This window comes from Cryptomeria japonica, chromosome 10, assembly GCF_030272615.1.
Source record: "Cryptomeria japonica chromosome 10, Sugi_1.0, whole genome shotgun sequence".
In the NCBI taxonomy this organism is placed as follows: domain Eukaryota; kingdom Viridiplantae; phylum Streptophyta; class Pinopsida; order Cupressales; family Cupressaceae; genus Cryptomeria; species Cryptomeria japonica.
Genome location: NC_081414.1, coordinates 187,342,115 through 187,354,186, shown reverse-complemented (window position 1 = coordinate 187,354,186; position 12,072 = coordinate 187,342,115). Strand labels below are relative to the sequence as shown.

Below are 12,072 nucleotides of genomic sequence, written 5' to 3'. Positions count from 1 at the left end.
ATCTAATCAGACAGCTGTACTTAAGCAGTTGATTTCAGAGATTTTAAGCCACCATCTTCTATGATAAATATGATGAGATCACAAGAATCAAAGCATTTAACACAAAATCTCTTTGATGTTAATGCAGGTAATATTGCCTTTCCTGAGATGTTCCTGCATCAATCCAACTATGGCAATCATTTTATTTTACATGTGGATAGGTTGACTTGTTCAGTCATCTAAGTGCCATCAAAACTATCAAAGGTGGATAGGGTGATTCCAAGACATTGTGCAGTGGTTGAGACCTGGTAATAATATACTATATAGCCCACATGTAGGCTAATATGGCATTCTTTCATGAATTATGAATCTTCTAAGCTTTAATGTAACACATATAAAATGTCTTATAAGCTTTATTGATTACTAATGCAGAACTTAATGACTTCTAGTTCTTGAGAATTAAATTCATTCCATGATCATTCATGATAGAATTTCCAAGAATGATATATTGGGTTATAACTTAATTTAAAATATGGTTTTCTGTGAAAACCTATTGTCAGAAAAAAAATTCAAGAGAATCTTGTCCATGATAAGTCCAGTAAAGTGTCCAATAAAAGAATCTAGACAGTATAAGCTCACATCCTGGTCCATCTGAATTTGAGAATCCTGAAGCGTCTTGTTCAGGTCATTCATCAAAGCATGTTTTGTCTGTCCAAAATAATCCCAAATGCTAACCTGTTTTACAATAAAATACATATTGATATAAGCCCAAGAAATCATATTGAGATAAACAATTCAATCCACACTGAAAAGAAAAATTAATGCTTAAATGCTTACTTGCTCTGGGGCAAGGTTGAAGAGCTCACATGCCCTCCTACAAAGCTCTCTTATGGTATCCTGAATGAGATTCGGAATAGCAATTAAGGAATAATATGACACAAAAACCCAACTCTTATTAACAAATTTTGTTGCATACAATACAATCACGTATCAATATATCATACTAAAAATGCAAAAGAAAAAACAGAAGCAACCAACAACCATATTTCTTAAAGAGCGAACACTTATTAAAATTCAAAAAGGCAGAATCATCGGGCTGACAATGAGTCAAAATTTTGCCCATCAAGTTACATACAAAATCCAAATTACCAATCTAATGCAACGTTTTACAATGCTTCTTTGATAGTTGCACTTCAAAAGACTAAGCATATCTTAAGACTAGGTGGTGTTTTCTTTTCATATTGAAAAAAGATTTAATGCAAAAGTACCCAAAATGTTAACTAAAACACTGCCAAAATTATTATATAGTAATAGAATTATCTTACAGCCAAAAACATTTACTTTGTAAAAATAACTTGAATAATAAAAAATAAATCATTGGTTTATTGAAAACACCAATGAAAAAATAATCTAAAGTTAAATTAAATAAAGGCAAAGGAAAAACCTTTTTGCTTATTTGAACAGTTACTTGGTTTCCTTTTGGGATCACAATCAATCGAAGACGTAAAGGATAAACCTCTACTGTTAAATCCTCTTGGGAAGAACCTGATGTAATTACTTTTCTTGCTATAGTTGGTCCCCCTCCATACCTGCAATGGAAGATCTAATTTGTGAAAAGCCAACAAATCCAGAGAATCATAAACATACTCAATACCAAAAAAGAACCATAACAAATACACAAAGGACAACTACTAAAAAGTGCTCTTTATTTATAATAAGTGAGTGCAAGGACATAAGTAAAAATTATAAATGGAGATGCATCTTCCTTCCCTATATGAAAATGGAAAAAACTGCAAGCAAGTAAAAGATAACACAATTAGTACATTATTTGCGGTTGCCCTTGGTTGGCTGTATAGCATCTATTTATGGTCTAATAAACAGTATAAGTGTTTCTCCAAATTTCAGGGACCAAGAGGGTGGGTTCCAGGGATGGCAGTGGGGCGGCTATTAAAATAATATATAAGAATTAGTATTTGAGTTTTTTAACTTAGAAAAACTAAGTGAAATGGAAATTTTAAAAGCATGGATATATAAATTATCTACTAAAATATAACATGAGCCCATAAAATGTCAGTCTGAAAGTAATGCAATTATGATGTTGGTGAATTTAATTCTGTCCAATCTGATAGACACATTGAAGACATTGTTTAACAAAAAAATAAGTTTGAACAGTTCAATGTATTTCATCCCCGGCCTACCAGAGTGTAGTGAGCACTATCGAAATTGACCACAGCTGGAAGCAAAGTAGTTAAACGTTGAATTAACCTCAATCCAGAACAAGTCTCCCAGCCAACATTGCAATAAAACTTTGACAACCACTGATAAGATTAGATCACATGTTTGCTTTCCATCAACAAGTCCTCAACGGTCAACCTTCATTAGTGGTTGTGTGTTTTATAATTTACTCCTTGCTTCTAACCAATGATGCCCTTCTGTCTACATTCTTGTTTTTGTGTAGCAAAAATGGATACCAGAAGAGCTAATGTTTATCATTTTGTTTGTGAATGCATTTTCATTTGAAGAAATCTTCCTAGTATATGCTTCTTCAACAACCTTAGACAAATATATTAATCACTGCATTGAATAGCTTCTTGATACCCTGAAAGTGCAGATGCAGCAACAATTTTTTATTCTTGGACTCCGCAACACTTGTTTCTTCCATACATTATATGGCCTTGACTTTTCATAATTTAGGACATGACTGTCTTTGTACTCATAACAGGCTGCTATCTTTCCTTGGGATCATTGTCACACACAAAAATAAACTCGTCCTTCAAAAATGAGTAAGGCAGGGATCTCTATCCAACTGTCCTCCTGTTCATTTAACCTCTGTTTTTTGTACACTTGACTTTGCAACCTTTCCTATACCTAGCACAGTCTTGTCTTCATGATTGTTTTAGTTTGCGTTTCACTCTTGAGAACCTCCCTCTATATGTTCTCTGATGTTTTGTGTGTCTTCTGAATTCGTTTCACGCATCCACTGTTAACTTAGCATTTACAACACTGTCGTGACTACTTAGAACATCCTTATGACTATCCTTTAATTCTTGTCATCCATCATTTGTGTTGACAGCCAACAACCTCTGTTATTTATCCTTGCTCACTGTCATTTCCTTTGGGTAGATTTTTGTCATTCTTGCTCTCCATAAAACTCATGAACCACTTCATTGTCCATTGTTGCCCCTAACTATCATTTCTCTTTAGGCTTGTCTTCTTCATGGGGGCCTCTAAATTTCATTCCTTCCCCTTTTTAACAGTCATGTGACTGTATCCTCTCTTTTACTTGTAATTGACTGCCCTGTGGTTTGTTTAAAACTTTCTAGGACTGCTATTCACCTCATGCCCATTTACTGTGCCATCTTGATAACAAAGTCTAGGGTTTGTGAGACTTTGAACAAGCACATCAATGACTCAAAAATCTCAAAAACTGCAGCAACATATCATAATCCTTGGATAGGATTCTTTGACACCTTTTAAGACCTTATTTAAATTACAAGCTCTGCAGTTTCAAAGGATCTGCATGATGGTTTGTATGGGTGATGTTCCTAGTGACCATGTTGATATATATGTCCAAGGAAAATGAAAAGAATGAATCACACTTTGTGACAGCTGTGCAGATAGTGATGATCATATCAGCAATTGCATGCAACCTGATGGGTTCATTTGTGACGATGATGATGATGATACTGACGATGTGCAAGTACGTGTTCAATTTGAAGATCAAGAATGTGACTCCTTGCTTGGCAAGCTCCCATATATAATGTGTATGAAGACAGTGTTGATCTTGATATAAGGTATAGATGGCTGTGGTATGTAACTCTTCATCTCATGACAGCCATTTGGATAATTAAGTGGTGAAAACAACGGTTTAGCTCTTGTTGATCCTTGTATAAAGATCGTGGTTAATCATATTCATAGTGAAGAGAAGATAGAGATATGGCTGAGTTTCGTCCCATCAAACTTGTAAGAGAGAATATTGATGGAAAACTTTGTAGTCAAACCCGATCACATTAAAATGCTTAGCGTAGAGTACGTTTTATTTTTATCCTGCAGGCTAGCAAGATCAAAACTCTGATACTAATTGTAATCTCCCTTTTTTGGGATATTCCTGATTTCTTTACCTTAAACAATAATTCTTACTTCAAAATGTTAATAACTTTATCAAACATCAGACATTCAAGAAAATAATCAGATCAACCAATCGTTGCACAATCCTCAAAATTAATCAAATCATGAATTCTTTGGGAATTAACTTGCCCGGAGAATGAAAGGATTGCGTCCTTCCAACTCCTACAAGACGCTTCCTAAAATTCAAACTGACTGTTTGATGAATTTGCTAGATCAATGCTGATTGATTTTCTTGATGGATTGACAAGTTAATGTTTGAATGGGATTGATGCTTGAATGGTTGATGTCTTAGTAATTGATATTCGAATGATTTGATACTAGAAAGGTTGACGCTTGAATAGTTAATGTTGGAATGATGGATGTTTGTATGTTTGATTGATTGAATGAATTGATCATTTATGATGATAATTTATTGATTGATCATTTGCTTGATTTGATAATTAATGATTGCTTTCGATGGGTTTAGGATTGATGATTGAATAGAAGCTATTTGAAGTCTTGGTGCATGATGATTGATAAGTGATCCTTGAAATCTTGGAATGATTTCTCCTTTACACTCTATTGGTGAAAGGGTCACCATCTTTCATAAAAAATAAGTCACCACCCTCTATTGCTACCTTTTGAGAATAATAATTATTTTCCAAATTGATCTCCCTTGCATGTCCTCCTCAAATAAAACCTTCTTCCCTTTATATCTTCCAATGTGAGTGAGAAGTCACACCTCTTCATCATGTCTGCCCTTTACAAGAGTCACAACCTTTTATAACTACCACCCTTTGAAAGAGTACAACCTTTCATAATTTCTACCCTTTCAAATGGTCACGTCTTTATTTTCTTCCAATTCCTTTCTTTTAATCCTTCTTTGATTCGTATGCTCCATTGTTTCTTCCTCCCCTTTACATATGAACTATCCTCTCTTTTATATCTTCTAATGAGGAGGCATACCCCCTTCACTTTGCAAGGGATGCATCCTTTCATAAAGCACAGCTTATTATTCCTTTAATTAATCACTGATAATTATATCCCATTTTACCTTGGTCGGCCCCTTTAGTAAATTGTTATTATCACCCAGGTTTAATTACCATTAATGCTATAATCTGTTATGTGAAGGCAGCAATCTTATGGCGAGGGAATGACATGGAGAATGAAGGGCACCTGATTTTCAAGTGTCTTACTTACCATGAGATTTGTAGAATAGACTACTATCTATATAGAAACTTGACTGGTTCTGTATCCACTTTCTTCCACCATCATTCTCAAAGGTGCATGGCCTATTTTCTTCAATAGGTTGCCACTTTTACCCATAGATCCTTACCAGAGACCCTAGGACTACTAGGATGATCACCAATTGTTAGGATATCCAGATTGTGCATTACTATCTGTATAGAAATTGAGCAGCTCCATATCCCCTTTCTTCCACCATCCTTCTCAAAGGTGCTTAGCCTATTTTCTTCAATGGGTTTCCAATTTTGCACAAAGATCCTTATTAGAGAACCTAGAGGCTACAGCTACCAAGATGATTATCAATTGCTAGAAAATAAGATTGACCAGTATCCATAAAGTTCTTTCCATCACTGTCATCCTTTAAGGTTTGTCAATTATTTAAGAAATACAACACACATGAGGCTTGCTTGTGTGCATTTAATCAATGAATGATAGGTAAACCTACAAAAGAGCCTTTGCCTATATGAAAATTGATATTATTCTTTTATAGGTTACATTTAAATAAACACTAGCAGTAGCGAGAAATCGAAAATGAGCTCTTGTGCCTAAAAGAAAAAAGAGGCTAAAGCTATAAGTAAGGAATACAACAACAAAAGATTCTAACAAACCAATGGTTGGAGCCAAAATGGCTAAAGCCTAGAGAAAACAATCTACACGATACATCAGTCTCATTAATTACCAGCATTCTAGAAAAGACAATTCAATGTCTTAATGCAGAAAATGTTTTCAGATCAGTCTCTCATTAAAAATAGATATTAATGCAAAGAGGAAGCACATCTGAGTGTGTTCTCTTTATGACAAGCCCACAGTTCTCAAGAAGAACAAGCAAACCCAAGTTTGATATGCTACTCAAAGTTTTGAGATCTGCTTTTCCACACAATCAAGAATTCCACATAATATTTATATGATAAAAAAAAGATTTTTTAAAAACAAGATCTCAATCTCACCATTTAAGAATCTGTCTCCACACATTCTGTGGCAACAAAACATAATCACGGCCTTCCATAAGTGCATTGTGGAGCTCAGGTTCTATATTAGGGTCTTCACACTTGACATTTGCAACTAGATCTGAGTTGTCAATGCTGGGAGGCCTCTTTGATATATTAGAAGGATGTTCATATGACTTAGAACAGTGCAACATGAGGTCTTTATTTGTACTGGTCACATCCTGGCCAACATAATCTACCCAATCTTTCCACCATCTGGAGACAAAACAAGACAAATTTCACATGATACAATGGATTTATGGATGAAAAACAGAAAATTACCAATCAGAAGTATTAAGAAAGTTATAAGTATGCTAAGAATTTTACATGAGACGATTGAGTGTTAATGCAAATCATGAAGCTCTAATATAAATTAACTATGAAACTAAATCTTGAACAATTTAATCATATTTAAGTGTACAAGGTTCTTTTAAACAGTGAAGTTTAGAGAATATAAGTCAAAGCATAATAGATGTTCTGAAGCATAACAAAACATGACAAAAGACAATGAAAATTTTGAAGAACTAAAGAGACAATTTACACTAGTAGACTGGCAGAACGGATTAGCAAAATTAGAGGGAATGATAGTCTAAACTAAACAGATCTATTAAGATAATAAAATCCACGCATGTACAGGAACAAGTAGAAGATATGCATATCATACAGTTTTATTTCATACTTAAGGACAAAATAAAGATATACTCAATTGCATGTATACAAGGAAAACATTTATGACATGAGCTGGAAACAAAATCAATCAAAATGGTAAGTGCACTAACAAGAAGAGAACAAGATGTACAACTTATATAAAGGGGAAATCTAATCAACGATGAAACTCGGAATTAAACAAGACATCAAACTGTATTAAAGAAACCAAACAAAGAAAAGGTATTAGTAGAAAGAGATTATGATAGAGAAAGGCAAGCAAATATTGTGTTGAAAAATAGAACTAAGAGAAAACTTGTGTATTTAAAAAAAGCTCTGAGAAATAAAACTTATGTAAATGAAAGTTAAGATAAGATTAATGTCTTCTCAAAATACCATTTGCAGTACAGTACATAGCATATTTAAGGATTTGAATTCCACATTACGCTTCAAAATTTGGAAAATTTTACCACAATCAAACACAAATTAAAAGCTCTGAATCACAACTCTTCTTTTTCTTTTCTAATCAAATGATTATTATGTTGACTTTTGTTACTGGGATAATTTCTGCGTTGTCAAATAGGTTAACTAAAAAGAAGAGTGACGATTTGCACAGATGGGTGACGCTTTGCATTTTTTATTAACTAGCTCTATAGGTCCCAAGGGTCTTCTTTTACCTTTTTTTTACCCTCCAACCCCACCACCTCCCCTAACTGAATTTGAAATTTTACTTTTGAGGTTTTAATCCCATTTTCTGCTTCCAAGGCTACAATCAAAGCATCAACCACATACTCTAGTTCCACTTCCATCAAAAACCTTTTCTTGTTCTTCGCTATATGAGTGTAATGTCCCCACTTTGTCATATAATTTAATAATAAATAATAATAATAAAATTAAAATACAAAAGAATAAAAAATAAAAATTAAATTAATATAATTAAAATTTGATTAAAGTTAATGAATGGTCAAAAGGCATGAAATGATAAGTTGTGACTCCCCCAAATATGAGGTATAAGAGGGAGAAGAGAAATCATTTGAAGGGGGAATAATTTGGGAATCAGAAGTGCAAATCTAATTTAAATAAGAAGTGCAGATCTGATTGTGAAAGGTTGTGTCCTTTTCAAAGGGAAAAAATAATGAAGAGTTGCACTCTTTCAAAAGGTGCTAATGGTGAAAGGGTGTGTCTCTTGCCAAAGGGCATACATGATGAAGAGGTGTGACCTCTTCCTCACATTGAGAGATATAAAGGAAAGGAACCAAAAGCATCCAGTGACATCACCATCGATTAGATCAGATCAGAACTGTTATTAAAATACAGGCAGTAACATCCTTGTTCTTGGTAGTCTGCATGGGGATGTGCTTAATATGCATGCTTAATATATGAAGCCTAATAATGTCCTTATGCAGAATTTAATAGTAATATTAATATAGACTGCAATATGTGTGACAGTCATACTTATTTTCATATACATTCATAGTACATGAAAGACTAATATATTAAACAGTCTAGTCTTTGATCCTTCGCTAATGCCTTCGTGAGGATAGGTTGGTTTGTGTAGAGAGAGGCGGAGTAATTCCTCACAAGACAGGTAAGTCCCAAGATGGGTTATGGACAGGTGTTCCGGAAACCTTGAGGGAGAAGTTCCAAGATGGGGTAAGGACCTGTGTTCTTGAAACCTTGAGGGAGCCTGCTTGTAGATTGGTTTCCAAGAGCCCTAGCACAGTAATTCCCCATCCTCCATTAGGGTTAGGGAAGTAATAAGGATAAACCATAAATATAATTGGTTAAGGATTGTATTATGAAGAATTAGTTGTTGTCTAATCTCAAACGCTTAAGTTAAGGCATAATAATATTTAATGATATATGTTAATTATTGGTAAACTGGCAACCTCCTGGTAGAGGACATTAGAATGAGTCTTATCAACTTACTTTTCAACATGATCTTTATTGACCTCTTCATCTCAGGGCCACAAGCACAAACCCATAGAACCATAACCTGCAAACAATAACAATTGCAAAAAGCATACGGGTGGAAGACAGCTGGTAGAAGCCTATCAAAACCTTGCATGTTTTGAGACATTATTCAGAAAGTCCTGAAGTAACACATCCATACAATTCTTTTGAAAAGAGATTGATCTAATGATTGCTGGAAAGTATTTCGTAACCAAAGTTGACAAGTTTAAGCCACCTTGCCAGGGTAAAATATATGCTCCAATGCCCTTGAGCATTTTTCCAACACCCAAAAAAACAGGTTAGGGCATAAATGATAAGGATCTTATTATATGGTAATTACGATGAATTTTTAATGGCATACCCACAAATAGGCCAGAAAAGAAAGTGGACGCAAGTGCCAAGGACATGCAGATCACTCTCTTAAGAAAATCAACCCATCGCCAAGTGGCTGGCCCCCATGGCTAGTGCTACCCCAAGGAAGGAGGGAGGGTTGGTTAGCTTGCCTGCCTTTTCCAGCAGTTAAAAAGAGGGATGTAATTGCATGCAAATGGTAATGCCTGACGCTCATAAAATTGTGACCCATTTTCAAGTCCCACTAACTACAGTGAAAGGGCCTATGGCTTCAGAATGGGTCAAGATTGTGGCATAATAAAATAGGAAAAATTCAAATGCAATCCGAATGTGGTGCTAGATTAACCTGCACCTCAATGAAAGCAGCCCATGACCTCACCTAAGATAAGCAAAGCAAACAAGGACATATAAGAAAAAGTTTGAGGTCATTTTAGATCCCATCTTACCAGCACACCTCCAGAGCATATGACCAGGCTTAAGAGCAAATCAAAGCCTTGGCAGTCCACCTACACCATAGACAAACTTGAGAGGAACAGCAACTTTAATCACAAATTATTGTAGGTTTCTTAGCAAACTGTGATCAGATGGATGTAGTTTTCCAATCAATCTGGTTTTGGCCTTCTGGGAAGTTGCTTTGATATTTATTTCCTATCTTATGGAAGCATTGAATTTGTGAAATGTCAAGGCCAATTTCTGTTGGAAGTTTCAATACACAAAAAAATGAATCTGTCCATTGCCAGCGTGTTAAGGGCTGGTAAGTTGGTGATAAAGAGAAATAATGTCCACAGGTGAACCAAAATGAGCCAATGGCGCTAGAAGAATAACCAATAGAAAATAACTTGAGCAAGCAAAAGGAAGGTCAAAGAGTACTAGGTAAAACTCAATAACTCATGATGCAGCTTAGAGCTCATAGGTACAATTTTTAGCTGGTCCATGCTTTTCAATAGTTTTAACTTTCAAGTACTATAGTGTGCTTAACAAATATTAAAATATTCCAAAGCACGCGCCAGACGAAGCTTAATGACAAAATGTATAGTTGAAAAGGCTGTCAAACATACAAATACTCTTGTCAAGAAAAGAAAAGATTGTAAAAATTAATAAACCAATTTCAGCAATCACCACAGAAAAAATAAATTCAATCCAATCCCCAAAGACTTGTGGTATAATACGAACAGGATATACTTGTAAGAGTGTACCCCGGGTTCAAATCCCCCCTCATTGCAATAACAAGGTTTTTCACTCCAATGGGAATGCCCTTGTAGTCTAACAATTATGCAATGCTTTCTTGTGTGGCTCATGTTTACAAATCATAAAAAAGTGGTTCATATATAGAAATTATTTAAAATGTGCCCCAAACAAACTCCCAAACCAGCCTACAAACCTCCCAAACGTTAACCAAGCCGAAAAAAAAAATAACAAAGAAATTTATTCCAAACAAGAAAATCAAATCCTCAAAAATCTATGCTCTCAAGTGCCGGCAGGAGATTCACAATAAATTGAATCTCTCATGCTGGCAATGCCTCTTCAATCCCAGTTATCCTTTTTCTTTTTTAAATAAAAAAGATGTCCTGCAAGTTTAAATAAATACCTGAAATTTAGAAGATAATATGTGTCTCCCTCCCTTATGTGAGCTTCTGCAGTTTCTGTAATGTCTCTGATCGCTCCTTTTTCTTCCTCGGGGGTCAATACGGAGCTCAAAGTCTCCATTCTCTGATAATTTAAACGAGGAATTGTCATACATACAGGATGAATTCTGTAATTTCAAACCCTAGTGATCAGATTTTTGGGGGTAATTGTTGACCACAATCAATGGGTTTTGAATATATGGTGAATACGTTACTGTTATCGAATCCAGTCATTAGCCAGATTTCTGTATAATTTATCGAGCGATCTCCATTTCACTGAATCGAACTCTGACACTGCTGTGTTCCGCAAGAAAATATAATGACAATAATTTTTTTATTTATTAAATAAATAATTAAACATTTATTTTCGTGAGATTTTTGAAAGTTTATTTTTACTTGTCATATCTAAAGAAAGAAACAGAAAATAACTCTATAGTTAAACTTACTTTGTTCAAATGGATTGTTAAGGTCTCATACATTTTCTTTGTTAGACGCGCACTTTTTACCTTTAAATCATACTTCTTTCCATTTAGTCAAGAGTTATTTTATATTTTATTTTATAATTATTTAGGAATAATTTTATTCTATTTGTATTCATTATTTCATGTACATTTATTTAAGAATTATATTTTATTTTTAATTAATTAAGAGATATTTTATTGTCTTGATTAGTTAAGAGTCATTTTATTTTGTTTTATTATTTATAAATTATTTTATAGCTATTATATATATTTAAGAATTACTTTATTTTAAAATATTTTTAAAATTAAAAAATATTTTTTATTTATTTAATAGTTATTTTATATTTTTTGTTAATATAGGTAGGATTTTATCTTTATTTACACGATCATGATATGATACTTCTTTTTGTCTCGTTATCATTTCAAAACATTTCTTAATATAAAGAATTGTAAATATACTTGAAACCAAAACATTTCTTAATATAAAGAATTGTAAATATACTTGAAACCAAAACATTTCTTAATATAAAGAATTGTAAATATACTTGAAGCCATTTTAGAAGAGAATTGTGTGTATCTTACTTTTTTATTTATTTGATGTTGTTTTGTGTAGATGTCTTTGATGTAGGGTTTTAGTGCAAAATTTAGTTGTTTAGGCATGTTCATTAGCTCCAAGCTTCAACCCACACTTTCAAATGTAATATTTCTTAGTTCAAATTT

At 33.8% G+C, this 12,072-nt stretch overlaps 1 protein-coding gene across 1 annotated transcript in view; it reads right to left on the bottom strand.

The window, feature by feature from the left end:
- The window catches only part of LOC131073551 (ubiquitin carboxyl-terminal hydrolase 5), a 77,425-nt gene extending 66,194 nt beyond the window's left edge, over nt 1–11,231 (bottom strand). The window contains exons 1-5 of the mRNA XM_058009998.2: nt 10,855–11,231; nt 6,279–6,533; nt 1,424–1,568; nt 817–876; nt 619–714 (exon numbers count right to left, since the gene is read on the bottom strand). Coding sequence (XP_057865981.1) covers nt 619–714; nt 817–876; nt 1,424–1,568; nt 6,279–6,533; nt 10,855–11,003 — 705 coding nt within the window. The 5' untranslated portion in view covers nt 11,004–11,231. The remainder of the gene's footprint in view (nt 1–618; nt 715–816; nt 877–1,423; nt 1,569–6,278; nt 6,534–10,854) is intronic.
- Nucleotides 11,232–12,072: the final 841 nt, after the last annotated feature.